Consider the following 27846-nt stretch of genomic DNA (forward strand, 5'->3'; position numbering starts at 1 on the left):
TTACATAGCTAGCTGTATCTGTCAACACCATTTCTGACTTTTGTAGATCTGTTTTTAATTTTTGTTTAATGGATGAATACTTCGATTCTTTTCCTTTGCATTTTAATATTTCCTTGAAGTTTACAACATGGTGTTTATTATTTTCCAAATTTTTTTTAATACATTTTTGAGAATCTTAGCTTATTTTTATTATTTAAAAATACAAGTTTTAAATTCAAAACACGCAATTTCTAGCACCTTTACTGATAAAAGTTAGTTTTTAAACCTTTTTCGTTGAAGGAATCTGAGCAACGTGTACCACTTTTGATTCCAAAATTGATACAGTTCGATAAAAAATTTAGAAATAACATATAAAAATACTTATAATTGTGTGTTTTCTGAAATTTTTTTTGAAAAACTTCACCAAATTCTGTTATATATCTGTCTACTTAATATTTTTAGAATAACCTTATTTAGTGAATATTTTTAATATATCTTAATAAAAGCGGGAAAATTTTCGAGGTAGACATGTTATTTCGATTTTACAGTGGGTGATTTTTAACGCAAATTTACCACCGTGTAAAACGTAAACACGATATAAATGTGAAAGACTAAATAGATTTTTTTTTTCAGTGCTTAACCACATACAATAGTATAAGTATAGTTTTAGATGTATTTGTATTCTGTTGGCAACATTCAATGATTTCAAAAAATATATAAGTTTTCCAATTAACTTAAAATAAGTTTTAAAAATGACAAAACAGATTTTAGAAAAAGAATTTTGCACAATAAGCAGAAAATCCGAATAGAAGCTACAATTCAATAGCAAAAAAGTTGCAAATACATTCCGACACCATTAGTGTTATTTAAGGTTTTTTTCCGGACAAAGCCGATTAAACACAAATATAAAAGTAGAGAAAAAGGAAGTTTTTCAAGATATAAAACTGGTTAGAAAACAGGCTAAGAGTGTAATAAGTAACCCAAGTGTCTCATAAAGGTAACGCACAAAAACATAAGGATTTTCTTATAGTTTTATTGTGAAAGTTCAAAATAAACGTGGTCGTTATTCTTTCAAATCACAAAAAGTGCCCAATCGTTCTGAAATTCAAAAAAAAAAGTGCAAGAACTCGCTGCAGAAAGTTTGTTGACAATTATATCTCTAAAAATTCTGTATTTTTGAAGAAGATGAAAATTAAATCAATTAAAATCATTAGCTTTTGTGTTTTTTATTGTCAAATATAGAGGAAAAGCAGATAGGAAAATTTAGAAAAAATAGAAAAAGCAGAGGAAAAGCAGATAGGAAAACCAGATTGGAAAATCAGATGGGCCTCGTATAGAGGAAAAGCAGATAGGAAATTTAAGTACACAAAACAAAACTTCAAAAAAAGTCTTGATCTAGCAAGTTACTTGGGAAACAGCACGCTATATTTCTCCAACTTCCTGATAAAATATATGTTAAAGAGTGTTTAGAAAAACGTCTTTTAACTCTTACAAAATCAAGTGATTGTAGACATGCGCTTTTGATTGATTTATCAGTAAACCGTTGTAGCAAACTGGCAATGGAATAATATAAAAAAGAAACTAGTATACTCCTGGCGACAGCAATAAACTTTACTATTACACTTATTTCGTGGACACGTTTTATAATAAGAAGTACATAAAAGATTGTACGAATGAGATTGTAGGCCAGGTGAATAAAAAAAAGCACTTATTTTTACTTATTAATTGGTCAGCTTCAAGTAAATTCAATCTTATTTATAAAAAAACTTGTTTTTGATTTAGATTACAATAGGCTGAACTTAGATATTTATGTCAATCACAATTAAATAGTAAGGAATCTTTCCATTAGTTGGGTTCACCAACTTCAGCACCTTGGGAACCCTTTCCTCCGTCTTGAGCTTCCACAAATTTTCCGTTAGCGTGTGATTTTAGAGCAACACTTCTTTATTTGGAACTATCGTAAAAGTCTCCTAAGGTTGTAAGCTAGATAAGGTTGTAAGATCAGCAGTTGTTAAGTATAAGAATGAAATTGCAAACTGCTTCAAAATTATTCTTTATAACCAAGTCAAACAGAATTAAATCTTTAAACCAACTCAAACAGAAGCCTAAAGCGAATTTTTCATTTATTTACATATGTACATTTAGTCATCTTCATAATAAATTATTCACAATATTTTTTAATTAAGATGTGACAAAAGCGGGAAGAAGGCAAAAGTCTTTTCATCTTGTTGCATTATTTACATATTAAGCCTTACAATCTCAGTAAAATAATATTAAAACTTTTTAAATAACAAGTGTTACATTTTTTAAAATACAATAAAACTAAAATTCAAATATAAGTAATGATGTAAAGAGTGATATCACTTTTTAACGAAAGGTAAAGTTGAAATATAAAAGAGAATAAAATAAAAAACTAATAACAAAATAGAATTTGAGATACGTCATAATCAAGCCTAACCCTAGCCTGACATCATAATCAAGCAACTCTTTTTTTAAGGTACTTTTTAAAGTTTGAATTAAAATTGTAGTTTTACTATTATTAGGGAAAAATGAGTTCTCAAATGTGGCCCTCGGAATGTTATTGAGAATTTATATTGTTTTATTTTATATTTATAATCTATAATAAAGAAAAGGTCTTCAAAAGTATTAGACAGCTTATAGTATTTTAATCTAAACATGAACAAAAGAATATTATAAATATTTAATTGATAAACTTTCCGCACTCCAAGCTTTCGAAGCATTGAATAGGTACTTGTGTATTTATTAGAATTTAATATAAAGTGGCTTGCTCATTATTAATTGCTTAAAGATAAACCACTTATCCGTCAAGACACGTTAGTCTTGACGGATAAGTGGTTGCCGAAGCAGTGTTACAAGAACTAATATAGCTATGAGTAAATGAAAAGTAAATAGAATTGAAACAGTTTTTACAGAATGTCCGTTGCAACTTGTTTTTTTCTATTGAATCATCTGGGAGTTTTATGAAACGGAGTAGTCATTGGAAATTAAACGGTGAAGTCACTGGAAGACAACAATCGAAATCTTACAATAGACAGTCATAAAATTCTCATTTACCTAACGTATATTTCCAGTCTGAAATTGTTGTTGAACCCTTTCATGATATACTAACTTTTGAGATCCAAATAGAAATGGTATGTATCTTGAATTTGGCAGAAATAACAACTAAATCTGTTCAGAAAAAGCTAGAAGAGATTTATGAGACAAAGTCAAAAGGCAATGATAACATAGATCCCTGTGTCCTTCAATACTGTGTTACTTCGTTAGTCAGGCCACTGTCAATGATTTTTAAAAAATCATTGATTGATGGCGGAGTCCATAACCTATGAAAGCTATCAAAGACTCTTATATTTGAAAATGGAAGCCGATGGAATTGCTTAAACTACAGGTCGGTTTCCTCTACATTGACACCCTGAAAATGAAAAGTTTTATACACAAGAATCATTAAAAATTGCTTTGAAAATAGACTCTTAACAAATTCTACACTTGGATTTCTTCCAAGACGCGGCTATTATAGGCACGTGACATCTTAGCAGAAACGCTAAATTAAAGCTACGCCATAGACGTAACTTTCACAGACTTTGCTAAATCTTTCAACTAAGTACCTCAACAGCGTCTTATTCTAAAACTTAAAGCATATGGCATACACGGTGCACTCCTGGATTAAATTAAAGGTTGGTTAAGTAAACAAAAACGGAGGATGGTTATCAGCAATAACAATTCTGATTAGGTAAATGCTACTAGCCGAGTTGCACAAGATTCAGTGTTAAGTCCACTTCTATTTTTTATATTTATAAATAATATAAATAATCTTCCAGACAACATATCACATCATATAAATATCTCTGCTAATGACAGGAAGATCTTAGAGGTTATTGCAATGAAACTACAATTAGACATGGAATCTAAATTAGTCGAATAGTCTTAAAGATGACCTCATTTTTTTCAACCTCGACAAATGTAAAGTCCTGCATGGTCATTCAAATAAGTTAGTGCACCTTTAATCAATGCTTGATATTGTTCAATAATTGTCGTCAGTGGTTGACAACAATTATTAAACGTGACTAAACAACCTAAAGGTTAAGCATCAACTAGAAGCTGAAGCAGCTAGATCGAATCAAGTACTTGTCAGAGTTAAATAACTAATTAACACTAGAGGGATAATGTTAAACGTACATTACAAAACATATATTAGACCTCATCTCAATTATGCTATCCAAGCCTGGTCTGCCTACCTAAAAAGTGACATAAAAACACTTGAACGCATTTAACAGTGAGCAAACAAAACAATAAGAAAAATTACCCATAAAAAATATGAGGATAGACTGGTCATTCTTAATCTTACCACTCTAAAAGAGCAACAAAAAAGGTGCGACCTGATTCAGCAGTATAAAATTACAAGCGGAATAGAAAAAGTTAACTTTATAGTTCCGCAAGTACATGTGCAATCGCGATCAGGGTATATTCTGCGTGAAAAAAATCAACGATTAACACGGCAAATTGTGAAAGTCTTCCAAGAATAAAACAATATTTTTACTAATTGAGTTGATAATAACTGGAATGGGCTACCAGCAAACGTAGTCAATGCATACTCTACTAACATTTTTAAAAGTCGATTTGACGCACTTTCAAAGCTAATCAAACACTGTGTGTTTCGATATATGTCATTATAAAGTTTCTGGTGCTGCGCCACTCCGTCAGAGTTTATATATACATTACATTATATGACTGTTTTGTTTGTTAATTTTGATTTATGAATAAACAAATTCAAGTTTATATATTTATATGGCAAAACATGAAACATAAAAAAAAATATTGTAAGGATGCCCGCTTTTTGCATAGAAAATGTTTTGGGTTTTATGTGATTTTTGTACAAAAAATATAAGTATAAGAACCTCGCTACCTTTGTAAAGAAAGTTGTTTATTGTATGAAAAAGTTTACTGTATGAAAAAAAGTTGTTGAAAAATATTTTACCCTTAATCGATATGCTATTTCATTTTTTTTTTTTTTAGTAGTAGTTGTTTTTCAGGATCTATAGACTACTTATTGAATAAGGGATTCTAGGGTAAGTTGGCAAAACTTTCATGGGGCTAGTTAGCTCCAAGTATTTACTATCGAAAAAAAATTTTTAGAAGAAAATTTTTTTATATTATTTTTATATTATTTTATATATTTATATATATATATATATATACATATATATATATATATATATATATATATATATATATATATATATATATATATATATATATATATATATATATATATATATATAAACAACAAACAATAATATATTATTCGAAAAAACAATATTCATATGACTTAGGTTGACACAAAAACTAAAACAAAAAGTTATCACACCGCAAATATTTATAAAATCTAAAGAAAGTTAAACAACCTGGTATTTGCGTGCGCTTGACTGTGGGTAAAAATAATTAATTTAAAAAAATTGTGCTTTATAAAATAAAGTGCTCGCTAGAATCCTATGCATTTTAAAAATAAATGCAAGTCCATTACACCACTTAGCTGCTAGGGACTTACTCGTGGTTGTCTTCTTAACCTAAAAAAATTGAAAATGATAACGTAATTTTAGAATACTTGAGGCTATTAACAAAAAATTTAAATTTTCTCAAAATGTTAAAAAACATAATTTTTTTTAAAAAAGGAATAGTTTTTATGAAACTTTAAATGTTTATGAAAGTTTATGAAATTTTAATCGTACACAAACATATATTGATCTTTTTTTTTTTTAAACTATTTTTAATTCAACCTTTAATCTACATATTAACATGGAAGTTTCGAAAAATTATTGAATATTATAACTAAGGATGCCAAATATTTGGGTTTTCAATATTTGTACAAATACCAAATACTCCAAATAGTGACCCCCCAAATATTTGTACAAATACCAAATACTCCAAATAGTGACCCCCCCAAATATTTGTACAAATACCAAATACTCCAAATAGTGACCCCTCAAATATTTGTACAAATACCAAATACTCCAAATAGTGACCCCCCAAATATTTGTACAAATACCAAATAGTAAAATGTATGAAAAAAATCAATTGATTTCAATTCAAATTTTAGCTTTTATTTAAGAAGCGATATTTTAAGAATACAAGCTTATTCAATTTTTCTTCTTTCATTCTATTACGAAGTTTTGTCTTGAGGTTTCCAGCTACAGGAAAGACTCTTTCAACGTCTGTTGATGTTGCTTGCACAATTAATAAGGCATCGTAGATCATCTGAAGTTTATCTGTACGTTCTTTTGTTCCTTCAAACGCCTTAATTTAATTTTCGATCGAAGTTTTGATTGTTTTCGGATGGTTTACAAAGTGGTTGATAGTGTCATCAAGCTTGGATGCTGCATTTGAATCATTTTCATCATCATTTTCCTCCAACAATGATTCTGCAAATAGTCTTGTATTGAGTTCCTGAATTTTTTTTCTAATACTTAATTTTGACGAATATTTAAAATAATCATTTTCCTTTGGATAATCGCCAGTGTGAAGAAAAATCAATGTTAATATTTAATCAACATTTCTTCGTCAATCAATTCGAGTTTTTAAATTTTCGAGCATTTTTTGCGAAATATCACTTTCCTGTGCGTTGAGTGTGTTGTATAATAGATAAATGATCCTTCTACCACCATCAAATTCCAACATTTAGAGCTTAATTTTTTAATAACTTCTTCAACAGGAATCAAATAATCTATTATGTCTTTAACTTTAGTTTTAATGCTGTCATCATTTGAACCTTCAAATTCAATTATTTTAGATTTTAAAATTTCTTTCAGTTCATATAATCTCTACAACATAGGAAGTACACTATTCCATCTTGTCTTGCAGTCAATTAATAGAGTTAACTCATTTCCTGTTGTTTCTTGGACATTTTCTTTAAAGCGAGCAATTTTCAATGGAGATTTTTGAAATTTTCGCACATTTCTTCGACCAACTGATATAACATCAAAGTAGGATTTTTCCATTCGTAAAGAGCTTTCTTGTTCATCAAAATCTATTTTTTCATCAAAATCTTCATCTTCATCATCAAGTTCAACATTATCATTACATTCATCCATCTCTTCACGACTTTTTTGATATAAACAGCCAACAATATCTAAATTTATTCCATGATTGTAACAAAACTGACTTTTAAATGGCATCGAGGTGGTATATTTTTTCATTCGTTGTGAATTTTAATATTTAAATAACTTTTGAATGTATTATCAGTCCATTCATCAATTATTGTACAAAATTTCTTCCCCATGACTTTAGACTCTTGAATTTTTAACACAAATTCATTGGAAACTTCTTCGTAGTATTTTTTAATGTCTTCGCAAACTGTTGATCTTGATTAAGGCATTTGATGACGGCGTGATGACAAATATGATTTAGTAGCATCCGAATTTATTATTTGATTAATTGAAAATCCATCTTTGGCTGCATATTTTGATATTAACAACTCTCTAGACTCTCGAACTGTAAAACTTGTTATTGAACATTGCATTTTTTGATTACTTGAACCTTCTGTTGATTCTGATGTATTCTTTCTTTTAAGATATATATCTATTCCATGTTTCAATTTTAAATAATTCATCAAATTCGTCAAATTCTTCTTTTATATTGTGGGCAAGTAGTTTAGAATTATATACAAGACAAGGAAAAATAGATTTATTCTTTAAGTGCTAGATTAAATTTTATTTTACTATATATGTATATGCAGCATATCATTATATCATAAGGAAATGCCTATAGGACTGCCTTATGCTATAAAGAAATGCTACTAAACATATCTTTTAAAACAAATTATTGCGTGATTTAAAATATTTTTAGGTCATTTTATAACAAATTAAAAATTATTTATCGATTAAATTTGTTAACAATGGTATTTAATTTCACATTATAATGACTCTTTTAAGAATGAGTAAGTTAAAGTATAAGTTTAAATTGAGTGAATATGGTCAGGTTTTTATAATAATTGAAATGAGCCTACTAATTAAAGGTATTAAGTTATATTTTTTCAAAAAATTATTTTGGTTAAAATAATAGTACCATGTACAACTGAGTATTATTGTGTTCAATTTGTGAGCGGAGTATAAGTTTTATCTTTATTTTAAAGTGTGCGTGTGCGCTAACCAACCACATAGTGTTTTTGTGGTTGATTGCTCGTTTAAAGCAATCCTTTTAATATGTGAAATGTTCCTCTAACAATCAAACTTTATGCATAAAGTACCCGCGTGTGTTCACCGCTCCTAAAATTAATTTTTTAACTGTTAAAATATGAGTTATTATTGGGAAACTTTAGACGTCACAGCTGATTTGATTAAGTTCATAAACTATTTATAGCTTTAAATTATGGCAAACTTAACTTTACGTATCTATTATTAATGTAGTCGCATTGGATTGCTTTGCAAGTTTTTGAAAAAAATCAACAAGTAAATAATAAATGTAAGTTAAAAAAAAAAGAAAACAAAGAAAGTTTTTTGAAAGCGGAAAAAAAGAAAAATGAACAATTTTACTTTTAATGTATTATGGGCATAATGCCTATCTTGTTTAAGAAACTTTAATGTGCGCAACAAATAATTTTCCTATTTAAATATTTTTTTTAGTATCAATGTTTAATTATATGAGAAAATATCGAATAAAAAACAACTTTATTATTTATAATAAATTAAAAAAAACGAAAAAATGTACGGTGGTACAATTATACAAAGAAATTTATTGTCCATGACTGGGAAAAGATCTACAAAAAAAAAATCTCAAAATTTTTTTTACAAATAAACTAACAGTATTCAATATATAAAACAGTATAAAATAACAGTTTAAAAAGGGAAAATATGCCCTTTTATGTGTCGGGAAATATTTAATTGAAATATTTATGTCTTGTTTTAAAAGAAATGAAAGTTTTTAAAACTAAATAATCACATGACGCATTGCCCCACACATAAAAGGGCATTTTTCCTCACCCAAAACTAGCTAATTGCAAATAAACTAGTTTTATTATTTGAGTTTTAGAGTTTTTATACTTTGAACATTGTGGAATAAATTACCCACAAAATAAACATTTCTTTATCATAATTACACAAATAATAATAAAACAATAATTTTTTTTTGACTTTTACTGGAGCAAGATGTTCCAAAAGTCAAATCCCTTGTGCATTTGTGAAACCTAGATAGATGAATATTGTTTAATTCCTTATATACTATTGTTTTATATATTTAGATATAAAGTTATATATTTTCTACTAATTTACTAACAAAATCCTTTAAAAAGTTATAACTTGATTAAAGCCAACTATTTGTTTGAATATGTAAATATCTAAAACAGCAGTTTATAAAAGTATTGTTTATTTATATGCTTATATATATATATATATATATATATATATATATATATATATATATATATATATATATATATATATATATATATATATATATATATATATATACATATATATATATATATATATATATATATGCTTACGTTCCGTTTCAGTTACATTAAACGCGTAAATTGCGTTTGAGTTACGTTCGTAAGCGCAATTTATATGCGTAAGTTGCGTATTAATATAATTTATATGCGTAAGTTGCGTATTTTGCGTATATTGCGTTTACATTTGCGGTTGCGTTTACGTAAGTGAACTAAATTCTTAGCATATCTGCGTAAGTAAACTCTTAAGCATACATTGAATAGTAACCAGACTAGTCTATGGATAGACTTACAACACAGACATAGACAATTCTGTATGTTGTAATGGACACAACAAATGTTTAATTTTTTGTCCTTGTTGTGTCTATTAAATTTTTGATGGTGTCCTAAGATTGCTCAGTTAAAAAATAATTTTCACTTCATAAGTCTACAAAGCATAATTTTTTGTCTATTTGGTGTCTATGATTTTGTCTAAATTTACTTGATTTCATAAAACCAGAAATCTTTCATTACCGTATTATTTGAAGATTGTTATGTAGTAAATTTATAATATTAAAAAAATATTGAAATGACATCAAAACTCCAAATGACAATCATTGCCCATGATTAATTATTGTTTAAAACTTGCGTACATATTCATCAATAAAATGAAAGTAAAAAACATTTTTCTTTTTCACTATTGTTTTATTCACAAACCTAAATAAATTTTAACACCTATTGGAATCTTCTACTTACTAATCCACATTTTATAAAGGACAACTCCTTGATCACATATTTTTAAAATAATTTTATTGAAGGTGATAAAGATTTTAGTGACTAAGGAAAATTTTTTAAATGATAAACTTACCTTCAACTTTTTTGAAGTAATCCCAAACTGGAGAGGGCATTTTAAAAATAAATTTTCACGCACATTCACTGAGAATTGAAAAACAACTGAACTGAGTAATTAATGAACTTCAATTGAGCACAAAATAGTCCATTTTGAGGTTTTTAAATAGACATTAACTTTTTAATCAACAGCACACGCTGGACAAAAAATTAAAAAATGAACTTCTGTTAGAAAAATTGTATTTTTAATTTTGTGCTCGTTTTCAGTTTTTGAAACGATGCTGCAGTGAAAATTTAATTACTCGTTATAAGTCCAAATTATATATTAAATAGATCTTCTATACCTCATTAAAAAATCGAGATTGTTCATTTAGTGTCCGTTTTTAAAACGATTGTCTAGAAAGACAAACATTTTTTATAGACAATTCATTTTTGATAGTTGTAATTAAAATTGTTGCAATTAGTGCTTTGTCGAAGTCTATTTTTGTCCTTTTATAATAAGTCCATTAGAGATTGTTTGGTTGCTAACATTGAAACGCAAAAAAACTTAGCGCAAAACGCGTTCCAATGTATGCTTAAGAGTTACAATACTTGACGAGGAGGGGGGTAGGGATAAAAAAATGTCAAAATTGCATGAAATTTTTTATGGCTGACACCTTAAGTTGTTTTGTTAGGTATTAAGTCTTTTTAAACACAGTTAGGAAATATCAATTTACAAGTGTAGCAATCAACCTCTATTAAATGTGTCTCGTCGTTATAATTGAATTCGCAATATTTTATGAGTTGCATAATTTATCATTTAAACTAAATAAAAACGCATTAAGACATTTTGGTTAAAGTTTTTGTTTAGTTTACAAGTTAGTTTAATACTAACTTTATTTTGGGAAGGGTTTAAAATATGTCAGCGTGGAAACAATGCAAATAAACTTGAAGTTAGCAAGTTCTTTAAATAAAGTTTTTTTGTTTCAGCATATCGCTTGGGTTTTTTAATGATTCAATTTGATTCAAAAATGATTCAAAGATTTATTTTAGCTAGTAAGTACATTTCAAATCTTTTTTCTTATTATGCAGCTGAAATAACAATATCTGTATTTTTTGTCTCTTTTTTGAAAATTGTTTTAAACAATACATATAGGTATTTTGTACACTTTTTGATCTTGGTACACAATAGTATTTGAGAAGTCTATTTAAATCTTTGAATTTAAAACTGCTATAAACTATAAAGCAGAAGCACAATACAATTTCTTCTTTTTGAAAATCTAGCCAGAAAAAGTATAAATATTAAGATTTAGATTTACTTGTAGATACTTTATCAAACTAAGAAGCTACCATAATTACTTTTTTTCCTACATCGTAAATATGACTGTGTGGACCGAGTCAAAGGAATTTGATAAAGATAAATGAAGTAAGTATATTTTAAATATAAATACTATTTTTGTAAAAGTGTTAGGAGGAAATGAGAATACTTGTAAAATAATAATTTATAATTCCTAAATATATTTCGATTAGAAAGAGATTAATGTTTTGAATAGAAGAGTTTAAAATACTTTTTAATAAACATAGGCTCATAAAAAAATTTTATCAGTATTTTATAATTGTTAAAACTTGTTTTTGAAATTTTAATTTATTATATAAAATCTTTAAGTTATTGGAAAATTTTGACTTGCAGTTTTAACTTCTATTCCACAAATCGGCTTCAGCTTTTGTCCTTTTTATAAACCGCGGACTATACTTATAAACAAAAAAAGCGGCTTCATTTTTTGTCCAATAAAGTTGCACAAGTTAGACATCTAGTTTATATAGTATATCATTGGGATAAAGATATTATCATTTTGTATTAAACATTGTCCTGTATTTATATATATCATAAAATCAATTTTTCATTCAAAACGGCGTCCTCCAAAGTTGAAAGTATAAATTATCACGACTGAGTTGAGATGCAAAATGAAATGAAACTTCCGAAATACTAATCAATGGGAATTCAGAAGTCGAACAAAATATTGGGAACCGATTGGTTTTAATGGGATTAATTTTGTTGGCTATTTAGAAAAAATTAGGATTGTAATGTTTTCCAAACTGATCATAAGTTATTTACTCGAAGATATACGACTGAAGTTTTTGATGGTGATTCTTCTGCTTGATATCTTGTCAACAAAGAGTTTAATACCTGAATGGTGAAAAAATTGGCTGTTTTTATTGCCGCACAAACTTTTAAAAAGATTATTAGGGATAAAATAAATGATAATATGGAAATAGTTATATCAGTTTGTTTGTATAAGAATGTGGAATATTGAGGTAAATACTTTTTTCTGTGAGAGAAATTCTTTCTGTTTATTTTGATGATTAACAAATAAATTTTGATTTGATAGAAATTAAATAAAAATATACGAAACCCAATCTTTAAGAATTAAATGCATTCATTTTGACATTCTTTTTCTCCTAAACTGGTTAAAAGTTCTGATATCATAACATGTTTTTACTAAAATTTGTGGCTACCTAAATAACCGTTTTTACGAAGCTCAATTCAAGTTACTTATTGTAATTTAGTTATTCATCTGTTCTTACTGTCTAAAACAAAAAATAAAAGAAATTCAAAAAAATGTCACCACAAGCTGAAATTCGTTCTTCAGTTTGAAAGTTTTGATCAAGTTCACAATATTTACAAGTATGTTTGCAAGTAAGTAATAGATTTTGAAAAAGGATTTTACTAATTTTATGTATAGTTAATGGTATATAGTTAATGGATGCGTTATAGTTGAGTTATAATTTGATTCATCGATCATTCATTTTTTGCATTGTGTTTATTTAGAGATTCAAAAATAATTATGCATCTGTAATTTCAGTTTTACAGTAATCCTGCATTTACAGATGTATAACAATAATGTTGATACATATTTTGCATTTCACAGGCTTCATTATAAATAAAATGTCTTATTTGAGATATTTCTTCTAAACACTCTCTAGAATTGAAACAGACTTGATGTAAACCTAATGTAATAGCACAAATTGTAAGAAACATAAACTGTGAAGGCATTCTTTGTCTGTTATAGGTTTACGGTATCAAAAATCAGAATGATAAGTTGATATCAGAAAATGACAAGGCATGTAAAAAGTTTGCACAAAAGTTACATAGCTAGCTGTATCTGTCAACACCATTTCTGACTTTTGTAGATCTGTTTTTAATTTTTGTTTAATGGATGAATACTTCGATTCTTTTCCTTTGCATTTTAATATTTCCTTGAAGTTTACAACATGGTGTTTATTATTTTCCAAATTTTTTTTAATACATTTTTGAGAATCTTAGCTTATTTTTATTATTTAAAAATACAAGTTTTAAATTCAAAACACGCAATTTCTAGCACCTTTACTGATAAAAGTTAGTTTTTAAACCTTTTTCGTTGAAGGAATCTGAGCAACGTGTACCACTTTTGATTCCAAAATTGATACAGTTCGATAAAAAATTTAGAAATAACATATAAAAATACTTATAATTGTGTGTTTTCTGAAATTTTTTTTGAAAAACTTCATCAAATTCTGTTATATATCTGTCTACTTAATATTTTTAGAATAACCTTATTTAGTGAATATTTTTAATATATCTTAATAAAAGCGGGAAAATTTTCGAGGTAGACATGTTATTTTGGATTTTACAGTGGGTGATTTTTAACGCAAATTTACCACCGTGTAAAACGTAAACACGATATAAATGTGAAAGACTAAATAGATTTTTTTTTTCAGTGCTTAACCACATACAATAGTATAAGTATAGTTTTAGATGTATTTGTATTCTGTTGGCAACATTCAATGATTTCAAAAAATATATAAGTTTTCCAATTAACTTAAAATAAGTTTTAAAAATGACAAAACAGATTTTAGAAAAAGAATTTTGCACAATAAGCAGAAAATCCGAATAGAAGCTACAATTCAATAGCAAAAAAGTTGCAAATACATTCCGACACCATTAGTGTTATTTAAGGTTTTTTTCCGGACAAAGCCGATTAAACACAAATATAAAAGTAGAGAAAAAGGAAGTTTTTCAAGATATAAAACTGGTTAGAAAACAGGCTAAGAGTGTAATAAGTAACCCAAGTGTCTCATAAAGGTAACGCACAAAAACATAAGGATTTTCTTATAGTTTTATTGTGAAAGTTCAAAATAAACGTGGTCGTTATTCTTTCAAATCACAAAAAGTGCCCAATCGTTCTGAAATTCAAAAAAAAAAGTGCAAGAACTCGCTGCAGAAAGTTGTTTGACAATTATATCTCTAAAAATTCTGTATTTTTGAAGACGATGAAACTTAAATCAATTAAAATCATTAGCTTTTGTGTTTTTTATTGTCAAATATAGAGGAAAAGCAGATAGGAAAATTTAGAAAAAATAGAAAAAGCAGAGGAAAAGCAGATAGGAAAACCAGATTGGAAAATCAGATGGGCCTCGTATAGAGGAAAAGCAGATAGGAAATTTAAGTACACAAAACAAAACTTCAAAAAAAGTCTTGATTTAGCAAGTTATTTGGGAAAAATCAGCACGCTATATTTCTCCAACTTCCTGATAAAATATATGTTAAAGAGTGTTTAGAAAAACGTCTTTTAACTCTTACAAAATCAAGTGATTGTAGACATGCGCTTTTGATTGATTTATCAGTAAACCGTTGTAGCAAACTGGCAATGGAATAATATAAAAAAAGAAACTAGTATACTCCTGGCGACAGCAATAAACTTTACTATTACACTTATTTCGTGGACACGTTTTATAATAAGAAGTACATAAAAGATTGTACGAATGAGATTGTAGGCCAGGTGAATAAAAAAAAGCACTTATTTTTACTTATTAATTGGTCAGCTTCAAGTAAATTCAATCTTATTTATAAAAAAACTTGTTTTTGATTTAGATTACAATAGGCTGAACTTAGATATTTATGTCAATCACAATTAAATAGTAAGGAATCTTTCCCATTAGTTGGGTTCACCAACTTCAGCACCTTGGGAACCCTTTCCTCCGTCTTGAGCTTCCACAAATTTTCCGTTAGCGTGTGATTTTAGAGCAACACTTCTTTATTTGGAACTATCGTAAAAGTCTCCTAAGGTTGTAAGCTAGATAAGGTTGTAAGATCAGCAGTTGTTAAGTATAAGAATGAAATTGCAAACTGCTTCAAAATTATTCTTTATAACCAAGTCAAACAGAATTAAATCTTTAAAACCAACTCAAACAGAAGCCTAAAGCGAATTTTTCATTTATTTACATATGTACATTTAGTCATCTTCATAATAAATTATTCACAATATTTTTTAATTAAGATGTGACAAAAGCGGGAAGAAGGCAAAAGTCTTTTCATCTTGTTGCATTATTTACATATTAAGCCTTACAATCTCAGTAAAATAATATTAAAACTTTTTAAATAACAAGTGTTACATTTTTTAAAATACAATAAAACTAAAATTCAAATATAAGTAATGATGTAAAGAGTGATATCACTTTTTAACAAAAGGTAAAGTTGAAATATAAAAGAGAATAAAATAAAAAACTAATAACAAAATAGAATTTGAGATACGTCATAATCAAGCCTAACCCTAACCCTGACATCATAATCAAGCAACTCTTTTTTTAAGGTACTTTTTAAAGTTTGAATTAAAATTGTAGTTTTACTATTATTAGGGAAAAATGAGTTCTCAAATGTGGCCCTCGGAATGTTATTGAGAATTTATATTGTTTTATTTTATATTTATAATCTATAATAAAGAAAAGGTCTTCAAAAGTATTAGACAGCTTATAGTATTTTAATCTAAACATGAACAAAAGAATATTATAAATATTTAATTGATAAACTTTCCGCACTCCAAGCTTTCGAAGCATTGAATAGGTACTTGTGTATTTATTAGAATTTAATATAAAGTGGCTTGCTCATTATTAATTGCTTAAAGATAAACCACTTATCCGTCAAGACACGTTAGTCTTGACGGATAAGTGGTTGCCGAAGCAGTGTTACAAGAACTAATATAGCTATGAGTAAATGAAAAGTAAATAGAATTGAAACAGTTTTTACAGAATGTCCGTTGCAACTTGTTTTTTTCTATTGAATCATCTGGGAGTTTTATGAAACGGAGTAGTCATTGGAAATTAAACGGTGAAGTCACTGGAAGACAACAATCGAAATCTTACAATAGACAGTCATAAAATTCTCATTTACCTAACGTATATTTCCAGTCTGAAATTGTTGTTGAACCCTTTCATGATATACTAACTTTTGAGATCCAAATAGAAATGGTATGTATCTTGAATTTGGCAGAAATAACAACTAAATCTGTTCAGAAAAAGCTAGAAGAGATTTATGAGACAAAGTCAAAAGGCAATGATAACATAGATCCCTGTGTCCTTCAATACTGTGTTACTTCGTTAGTCAGGCCACTGTCAATGATTTTTAAAAAATCATTGATTGATGGCGGAGTCCATAACCTATGAAAGCTATCAAAGACTCTTATATTTGAAAATGGAAGCCGATGGAATTGCTTAAACTACAGGTCGGTTTCCTCTACATTGACACCCTGAAAATGAAAAGTTTTATACACAAGAATCATTAAAAATTGCTTTGAAAATAGACTCTTAACAAATTCTACACTTGGATTTCTTCCAAGACGCGGCTATTATAGGCACGTGACATCTTAGCAGAAACGCTAAATTAAAGCTACGCCATAGACGTAACTTTCACAGACTTTGCTAAATCTTTCAACTAAGTACCTCAACAGCGTCTTATTCTAAAACTTAAAGCATATGGCATACACGGTGCACTCCTGGATTAAATTAAAGGTTGGTTAAGTAAACAAAAACGGAGGATGGTTATCAGCAATAACAATTCTGATTAGGTAAATGCTACTAGCCGAGTTGCACAAGATTCAGTGTTAAGTCCACTTCTATTTTTTATATTTATAAATAATATAAATAATCTTCCAGACAACATATCACATCATATAAATATCTCTGCTAATGACAGGAAGATCTTAGAGGTTATTGCAATGAAACTACAATTAGACATGGAATCTAAATTAGTCGAATAGTCTTAAAGATGACCTCATTTTTTTCAACCTCGACAAATGTAAAGTCCTGCATGGTCATTCAAATAAGTTAGTGCACCTTTAATCAATGCTTGATATTGTTCAATAATTGTCGTCAGTGGTTGACAACAATTATTAAACGTGACTAAACAACCTAAAGGTTAAGCATCAACTAGAAGCTGAAGCAGCTAGATCGAATCAAGTACTTGTCAGAGTTAAATAACTAATTAACACTAGAGGGATAATGTTAAACGTACATTACAAAACATATATTAGACCTCATCTCAATTATGCTATCCAAGCCTGGTCTGCCTACCTAAAAAGTGACATAAAAACACTTGAACGCATTTAACAGTGAGCAAACAAAACAATAAGAAAAATTACCCATAAAAAATATGAGGATAGACTGGTCATTCTTAATCTTACCACTCTAAAAGAGCAACAAAAAAGGTGCGACCTGATTCAGCAGTATAAAATTACAAGCGGAATAGAAAAAGTTAACTTTATAGTTCCGCAAGTACATGTGCAATCGCGATCAGGGTATATTCTGCGTGAAAAAAATCAACGATTAACACGGCAAATTGTGAAAGTCTTCCAAGAATAAAACAATATTTTTACTAATTGAGTTGATAATAACTGGAATGGGCTACCAGCAAACGTAGTCAATGCATACTCTACTAACATTTTTAAAAGTCGATTTGACGCACTTTCAAAGCTAATCAAACACTGTGTGTTTCGATATATGTCATTATAAAGTTTCTGGTGCTGCGCCACTCCGTCAGAGTTTATATATACATTACATTATATGACTGTTTTGTTTGTTAATTTTGATTTATGAATAAACAAATTCAAGTTTATATATTTATATGGCAAAACATGAAACATAAAAAAAAATATTGTAAGGATGCCCGCTTTTTGCATAGAAAATGTTTTGGGTTTTATGTGATTTTTGTACAAAAAATATAAGTATAAGAACCTCGCTACCTTTGTAAAGAAAGTTGTTTATTGTATGAAAAAGTTTACTGTATGAAAAAAAGTTGTTGAAAAATATTTTACCCTTAATCGATATGCTATTTCATTTTTTTTTTTTTTAGTAGTAGTTGTTTTTCAGGATCTATAGACTACTTATTGAATAAGGGATTCTAGGGTAAGTTGGCAAAACTTTCATGGGGCTAGTTAGCTCCAAGTATTTACTATCGAAAAAAAATTTTTAGAAGAAAATTTTTTTATATTATTTTTATATTATTTTATATATTTATATATATATATATATATACATATATATATATATATATATATATATATATATATATATATATATATATATATATATATATATATATATATATATATATATAAACAACAAACAATAATATATTATTCGAAAAAACAATATTCATATGACTTAGGTTGACACAAAAACTAAAACAAAAAGTTATCACACCGCAAATATTTATAAAATCTAAAGAAAGTTAAACAACCTGGTATTTGCGTGCGCTTGACTGTGGGTAAAAATAATTAATTTAAAAAAATTGTGCTTTATAAAATAAAGTGCTCGCTAGAATCCTATGCATTTTAAAAATAAATGCAAGTCCATTACACCACTTAGCTGCTAGGGACTTACTCGTGGTTGTCTTCTTAACCTAAAAAAATTGAAAATGATAACGTAATTTTAGAATACTTGAGGCTATTAACAAAAAATTTAAATTTTCTCAAAATGTTAAAAAACATAATTTTTTTTAAAAAAGGAATAGTTTTTATGAAACTTTAAATGTTTATGAAAGTTTATGAAATTTTAATCGTACACAAACATATATTGATCTTTTTTTTTTTTAAACTATTTTTAATTCAACCTTTAATCTACATATTAACATGGAAGTTTCGAAAAATTATTGAATATTATAACTAAGGATGCCAAATATTTGGGTTTTCAATATTTGTACAAATACCAAATACTCCAAATAGTGACCCCCCAAATATTTGTACAAATACCAAATACTCCAAATAGTGACCCCCCCAAATATTTGTACAAATACCAAATACTCCAAATAGTGACCCCTCAAATATTTGTACAAATACCAAATACTCCAAATAGTGACCCCCCAAATATTTGTACAAATACCAAATAGTAAAATGTATGAAAAAAATCAATTGATTTCAATTCAAATTTTAGCTTTTATTTAAGAAGCGATATTTTAAGAATACAAGCTTATTCAATTTTTCTTCTTTCATTCTATTACGAAGTTTTGTCTTGAGGTTTCCAGCTACAGGAAAGACTCTTTCAACGTCTGTTGATGTTGCTTGCACAATTAATAAGGCATCGTAGATCATCTGAAGTTTATCTGTACGTTCTTTTGTTCCTTCAAACGCCTTAATTTAATTTTCGATCGAAGTTTTGATTGTTTTCGGATGGTTTACAAAGTGGTTGATAGTGTCATCAAGCTTGGATGCTGCATTTGAATCATTTTCATCATCATTTTCCTCCAACAATGATTCTGCAAATAGTCTTGTATTGAGTTCCTGAATTTTTTTTCTAATACTTAATTTTGACGAATATTTAAAATAATCATTTTCCTTTGGATAATCGCCAGTGTGAAGAAAAATCAATGTTAATATTTAATCAACATTTCTTCGTCAATCAATTCGAGTTTTTAAATTTTCGAGCATTTTTTGCGAAATATCACTTTCCTGTGCGTTGAGTGTGTTGTATAATAGATAAATGATCCTTCTACCACCATCAAATTCCAACATTTAGAGCTTAATTTTTTAATAACTTCTTCAACAGGAATCAAATAATCTATTATGTCTTTAACTTTAGTTTTAATGCTGTCATCATTTGAACCTTCAAATTCAATTATTTTAGATTTTAAAATTTCTTTCAGTTCATATAATCTCTACAACATAGGAAGTACACTATTCCATCTTGTCTTGCAGTCAATTAATAGAGTTAACTCATTTCCTGTTGTTTCTTGGACATTTTCTTTAAAGCGAGCAATTTTCAATGGAGATTTTTGAAATTTTCGCACATTTCTTCGACCAACTGATATAACATCAAAGTAGGATTTTTCCATTCGTAAAGAGCTTTCTTGTTCATCAAAATCTATTTTTTCATCAAAATCTTCATCTTCATCATCAAGTTCAACATTATCATTACATTCATCCATCTCTTCACGACTTTTTTGATATAAACAGCCAACAATATCTAAATTTATTCCATGATTGTAACAAAACTGACTTTTAAATGGCATCGAGGTGGTATATTTTTTCATTCGTTGTGAATTTTAATATTTAAATAACTTTTGAATGTATTATCAGTCCATTCATCAATTATTGTACAAAATTTCTTCCCCATGACTTTAGACTCTTGAATTTTTAACACAAATTCATTGGAAACTTCTTCGTAGTATTTTTTAATGTCTTCGCAAACTGTTGATCTTGATTAAGGCATTTGATGACGGCGTGATGACAAATATGATTTAGTAGCATCCGAATTTATTATTTGATTAATTGAAAATCCATCTTTGGCTGCATATTTTGATATTAACAACTCTCTAGACTCTCGAACTGTAAAACTTGTTATTGAACATTGCATTTTTTGATTACTTGAACCTTCTGTTGATTCTGATGTATTCTTTCTTTTAAGATATATATCTATTCCATGTTTCAATTTTAAATAATTCATCAAATTCGTCAAATTCTTCTTTTATATTGTGGGCAAGTAGTTTAGAATTATATACAAGACAAGGAAAAATAGATTTATTCTTTAAGTGCTAGATTAAATTTAACTATTAGTATAATATACCAAAAAAGATCAATTGACTCAATAAGGTTATGGTCATAAACTTCTTTGTTGCTTTGAGACAATGCCAAGGTTTTTAACTCTGATCATCTACTAATTTATAACTTTCAGTGTTTAAATTATTTAGCTTATATCGTCAGCTATAAAAAAGAATGATACAATATCCTATATCCTTCTCAAGTTGTAGCTCAGAATACTCAATGACTTGAAAAAATTATTAGAAGCGATTTTTAAAAAAACGTTAATGCTAAGAATAATGAAAGCTGTTATCTCAAGAGTAAATGAAGACGATGAATTTTTACTAAATTTTGTTTTTGTGTTTAAGTGTTGTTTTTGGTGTTTAAGTGTTGATTTTCTCTTATTGTATCACAATAGCAATAGAAACTAATATAAAATTTATAAAATATAAGTCATATCCTTAATGCACATTTTGCTATGCAGGTTGCTTTCAGTCAGTTGTATGCAAATTTTTTGCCAATATTTTGAATATTCATTTGATAACATCTAATTTTTAATTCTAAATATATAAGCATTTATGTTTTTAAAACGTAATAATTAATAAAAGCTTGTTTTATAAATTTGAAGCCTATATCAATTAAATGAAAATAATTGTTGTTGACAACGCAAGTTGATAACAAAGGCGACATTACGGGGGTGTGTGCGGGTGTTCCAGTCTCATCCCCCCTAGCCTTAAAGAAGGTGATTTTGAAGTTATAGTTGGTCTTTGTTTTACGAATTTATTCGGCTAGTGGGTTATTCGACACAATGCAGTCGGGTAAGTTTTAGTTTTAAGGTGGTCCTATACTAAAAAAAATCAAAAAAAATCGGTTTTTTAAAAATTGCATATTCTTGAAGCCCAAACATTTTACATTCCAAACATATATAGATCATTATAGGGAGTGAGCTTTAAAATGCTTTAAAATAGCAAGTTTCACAGTGTAGTTAAACAATTTTCTTAGCAACGGCCTTAGCAACGGGTTGTTTATAATAGAAAATAAGGGTGTTTTAGAAGGTTGCGCCATTTACTTTTGTTTTTGACACTGGTGCCAGAACTGTTTCATATTTATTTTCTATAAGTAATATATATGTAAACATAGTAATTGTACTTAAAAATCATGGCTTTTTATAAACCATGATTTTTAAGTACAATTACTGTGTTTACATGTATTACTAATAGAAAAATCAGCCTCGTATTACTTTATTTGCCTCGTGTTTATTTTTATTATGGGAAAAATAAATGTGATTCAAATTTAAGAAAGAAACCAGGTGGTAACAGGATTTTCAAAAAAAATACTTTAGAGGATTTCTATTTTCCTCAGCATCAACAGTCAGCATCAATTTAACTTCTAAATCGGAAACCACTAACTCAACTCAATCAAAAATCTTGACATCAGCAACTTCTAAAAAGTTTTCACATAGCAGTAAAAATAGTAATGCAAAATTTAATGATTCAATTAAATTGCCTTCATGCTTTATACTTATTGACACAGACATTTTAAAATCAATTGTTACTTTGATTGGACATTGCCCACAATGCCATAATAATTCAATTGAAATCTCAACTGATTTATCAAATAAGAAAGGCTTGGCTGTGTTTTTAAACATTTCTTGTACAATATCTTCGTGTGATTGGAAACAGTCTTTTTATTTTAGCGAAGAGATTGAAAAGCAAGGTCCAGGAATGTCACCATTTAAAATAAATTTTAGATCTGTTGTTGCAATGAGAGAAATAGGAAAAGGTTATTCTGGTTTGGAAAAATTTTGTGGTCTAATGAACTTACCTCCTCCAATGAACATAAAAGCATTTAATGATATTCAAGATAAAATTCATATCATATACCAAAGTGTAGCTGATGTGAAAATGAAAAATGCAGCAAATGAATTTCGATATCTTAACAACAATATCCAACCAAATAATTTTGATATTAATGTGGTAGCTGATGTTGTTGATTCCTGTGATGGAACTTGGCTAAAAAGGGGTCATTCCCTCACTTAATGGTGTTGTTACCATTATTGCTAGTGACTCAGGGAAATGTGTTGACTATCGAGTTCTTTTAAAACTATGCAATGCCTGTACATCATGGGAATACAGAAAACATAGCAATCCAGAACTTTATGAGAATTTTTGAAAACTTATGATCGTTTAAATAATCACGAAGGTTCTGCTGGATCTATGGAAATTTCTGGAGTTGTAGATTGTTTTATGAAATCTATAGACAAAAGGGGACTTCGATATACTCATTACATTGGAGACGAGGATTCCAAAGCACATGCTGAGGTTTTAAAAAGTGATCCCTTCCCAGGTTTAATTGTTGAAAAATTAGAATGTGTAGGACATGTGCAAAAACAAGTTGGTAATAGACTATATAAACTCAAATCCACCGACAAAACCAAATTGGCAGATGGCAAATTATTAGGAGGTAAAGGTCGATTAACTAATAAGTTGAATAATAAACTTCAAAATTGTTATGGTATTGCAGTGCGGAAAGGTACTGGTTCAACAGTTTACCAAATGAAAAAAAGCAATTGGTGCTGTTTTGTTTCACTGCTCAGATGCTTTGAGTTTGGAATTACGACACTACATGTGTCCTCAAACTAATGACTCTTGGTGTAAATATCAGTGTGATAAAATTAATAACACCAAAACTTACAAGGAAAAATCTGGAATACCAATTATTATTAGGGCTAAAATTTCTGTTTTACTTGACCTTAGTGATAATAAGCTTCTTAATAGATGTTTAAAAAACTCAAAACTCAAAACTCAAATGAGTCCATTAATGCTACCATTTGGAAGCGTTGCACTAAAGAGATTTTTGATTGCCGTATCACTTTAGAAATAAGTGTTGCATCAGCAGTAATTTCATTTAATGATGGTATTTCTGGTATATTGAACATATTTGAATATTTAAATGTTACACCAGGTACATTTGCTACTCAGTACTGTACCAAAAAAGGCCAAGAAAGAATAAAGATAATGGAAAAAAAGTCGCTTGACTCAATAAAACAAAGAAGAAAGCTTCGTGCACAATAAAAAGGTTTTACAGATATAGTAATGCTTATGAAGCAGGAGTTTTTGAGATTTTAGTTTTTTGTTATTTTTAAAATTAAATTTATGTTAAGGCTGTTATTGTATTTTGTAACGTAGTTATTGTATATTATCTTTTTATATTCAAGCTTATTTTCATTAATTTAAATATCTTATACTGGTTAAATGTTTTTCAAATATTAGAGTTTTCACATTTTTCTTTTTTCTGTGTTTTCAATTAGGCTCAAGTCGTTTTGTTTTTCAATAATTTTTTGACCTTTTTATATATTTAATTTTTTTTTTTCATTAAAAATTTTTAATAATGTTTTTCTCAATATATGAGTTTTTCGCGCGCTGCGATAAATATCTTGAGATTGGTTTGTCTGATTGCGTTGAAATTTTCAGAAGTTGCTTATTATATATATGCACATTCACCTTACCAAAAGAATTCATGTTAGTTAACTGGCTCTAAAAATAAGGTCTAGGTTTTAAGCGTTTCCAGGGCTTTTTTTTAGGCCTTAAACGGGTTTTCTTACAAAAGCTTCAATAGTTTGTTTAATTATTTGATTTTGGCAGGGTGAGTATTATCATCTGATATTAAAAAGCTGTGAAAATTTCATGATCATACCATTATTAGTTTAAAGGCTGTTTATCGCATTGTGTAGTTCATTTTTAGGGTTTATGGACCCAAAATTTTTACCAAAAAACAAAAAGTTTATAATTTTTTTTCCTTTACTGTGCTTTAAAATACTATTTCTTATATGAAAATCAAAAAATATGAGTGTATTTTTAAAATTTTGGTTTTATTAGTAAAGGACCACTTTAAGGAGCTTTATTTTTTTATTTAGAAATCAGTAGGAACTCACCCCCTCCCCTCATTTTACTTGTAGAATTGCCACTGAAAAAGAAGTCTCAATAACATAATTTGTGTGAAGGAAAATGTTCATCCAATAACATAGATCTTTTTTGTAGAAAATCCGTTTCTTGAGAATAAGCAAAATCTTTTTTAAGACTTTGGCTATATAAAACAGAATCTCTCCCGTATAGATAATTAGGAAATTATTAGACTTGATGAGGGTTAGGGTTAAAAAATAAAATAAAATATTATTCCTTGGTTGTTAAGAGATAATTAAACATTGCAAAATATAACAAGGCTTTTTTATTTTAATAAAATATGTGGTGGGAATTTTTGTCCGAATTAGGGTTAGGGTTATAAAAATCTAAATTTGCTACAAGAAAGGAAAACATGTTTAAAAGCTATTGACAATGTTGCCAATAAAATAACTAAACATTACTGAAAAAACTAAATATTGATAGTTAATGATTAACAATTTTTTTTTCATTTGGTTTATGGCATGGATACTAAAAAATAAAAACGTGAACTAGAGATTTCCATAACAACAGCATACACGTGATGCAATACAAAAAGTCAATAAAATTTTAAGTTAAGTATTTAAAAAAGTATATAGTACCTTAAAATGGTAATCCAAGATAAAAAGTTACAAAAATAAACATAACGACAATAGGAACTTTTGAAGAATGAACTGTAAAAGTAATATCAATATATTATAATAAAAAACACAGTAGAGATAAAAACTATATGAGTTATTCTTTTGTAAAAGAAAAATAATAAAAATATAGTTTAAAATATATATAGATAATATAATTGGAATGTAAGCCAAAATAATATTCGCGGAAATATAAATACAAGAAAAATTTTATTTTTAATGTTAAAAAGCTAAAATGCAAAAAAATTAATTTAATAAAAAGACATTGTTAAACATCAATCAGTACTTAAAAAAAACACGTCTTTTTTGTGCTCCAACGTCAAGATAAAATCTAATTAATTATTGTCTTAAATTGTAGGTTATTAATAACTTAATGTTTAAAAAGTTATTGAAAATCATTAAGAAACTAATAAAAGTTCTCGAATATACCAAGATAAAATTACAATAGTTAAACAATATTAGAAAGCCTGCAATATGTAATTATTTTTATGCTATTTTTCTTAAAAGCTATTAATATTCAAAGTTTATTTTACAAAATAATTTATATGCACCTACACTTAAGCAGGCAGTTATTAAAATTCTTTACACGATTTAAAGGATAAGAGTTTTAATAAAATGTTGTTTTAAAGTTGTTTTTGTTTATTCTTAAAATAAGATTTATCATTAACATTTCTATAGAAATTGTTTCATCAGTTTTGTTTATTATATATTGCCGCATTTAATAAGTTACTTCAAAACAAAACTTCTAGACAATGGTTACCAAAAGTTTATTTTGTTGATGGGTTAAGCCATTACTATAATCATCAGATCCAATTTAGTGATTTTATCGAAAGTTAGGACTTGTTGAACAATTAAGTTAATATTTTGAAAATTATATTACTTTACTAAATACATTTTATTTTGGTTATAGACGAACGAATACTTACACTCTTTTCAAACAATTTTTTCTTTTTGGTCGTTTAAATAAAAAAAACTATGATTTATCTAAGTTAAAAACATAATTCTTTTTTTCACACAGTATGTTAAAAACATATTTTTTTTGTTAAATATGTTTTTAATATACTGTATAAAACATGTTATTTTAACTAAGAAAAAACAATATGTTTTATACAGTATGTTTTGAAATGTGCAAGTAGGCGAGTACGCTTATATTTCTTATATAATCTTTGTTTTAAAAATACAATATATGAATATTGTTCTTTACAATAATCAATTAGGGTTTAAATTTGTTACAAGATTATTACTATTTATTAAACGAATATTCGATTCTGCTATAAATTTGTTCAATAAACTTTCCATTTGATGTTCGTTCCACTATTTTTTAAAAAACTCCTTCCACTATTCATAAATATTTCGTTTAAAATCCAAGAATCTGGTTTAAGCTAAAGATTTCTTTGTGACATTTTCTGTACAAATATTACCACTTGGGGCATTGTTAGCGGTTTTTATGATTCTTTCCAGTCATTTGAATACGAAACATGTGACAATAGAACACACAGTTCACAAAAGAACGCACATAAATCCCTCACGGTTAAGTAAACGTAAGAATCAAAAATTTTAGGTTAAGTCAGGTTTAGGATCTTCAAGATTACTCTGCTACTAATATCATGCAACCCAGGCAAGAAGAAGTAAACTCCAATTTTAAGTTCTCCTGAAATAGGGCTCTTGGTTAAGTAAAGACTAGAAATGAGGCCCTAATAAAATAACTTAATTTAAGAATTTAATAACTGCATCCAGGTACTGTATTTTAAACGGCCTAAGAAACAATGACTTTAAGGGAAAATATATAAATTTTAAAAAGGGTACAATTCTAAAACTTTGATTGTAATAAGGTTTTCGGAACTTCGCTGTATCTCTCGGAAAGACTGCTTCCATGAACGGGTGTAAGAACGGGTTATCAGAGTTTTCAATAACGCCATGTTGCGCATAGATAATGTTCTTGTTAATGTATTTAGTTTGCATTTTTGTGGCTACACAAGCAGCTTTAAGTTATGGCTTCTGGGATAATTAACTTTGACCATTTTTTTGTAAAATGCATCCGGCCACTGTCTTGAAGAAGGCCTCCTAGGCAAAGACTTAAGAGGTAAACAGATTCTATCTGTTGATCAGTCTCGCACCCCTTCTTCATCTATTAGACTAGCGCAGATGTATTTTTAATACATTGTTTTCAGTTTAGGATGTTGAATGCTGGATCTTCTTGA

The 27846-nt window shown here is 27.9% G+C and overlaps 1 protein-coding gene across 5 annotated transcripts in view; it reads right to left on the minus strand.

Moving 5' to 3' along the window:
- Nucleotides 1–18688: 18688 nt before the first annotated feature.
- Nucleotides 18689–27846, minus strand: part of LOC136080461 (uncharacterized) — a 66456-nt gene continuing 57298 nt past the window's right edge. For 2 of the 5 annotated variants that reach the window (XM_065797110.1, XM_065797111.1), the window contains 2 exons: nt 25610–25681; nt 18690–18956 (listed from right to left, as the gene is read on the minus strand). In XM_065797110.1, coding sequence (XP_065653182.1) covers nt 25611–25681 — 71 coding nt within the window. In that variant the 3' untranslated portion in view covers nt 18690–18956; nt 25610. Of the gene's footprint in view, nt 18957–25609; nt 25682–27846 lie in introns of all 5 variants that reach the window. The other 3 variants (XM_065797114.1, XM_065797115.1, XM_065797113.1) reach the window with 2 other exon arrangements.

The sequence above is a fragment of the Hydra vulgaris genome, chromosome 05 (genome assembly GCF_038396675.1).
Source record: "Hydra vulgaris chromosome 05, alternate assembly HydraT2T_AEP".
NCBI lineage: Eukaryota > Metazoa > Cnidaria > Hydrozoa > Anthoathecata > Hydridae > Hydra > Hydra vulgaris.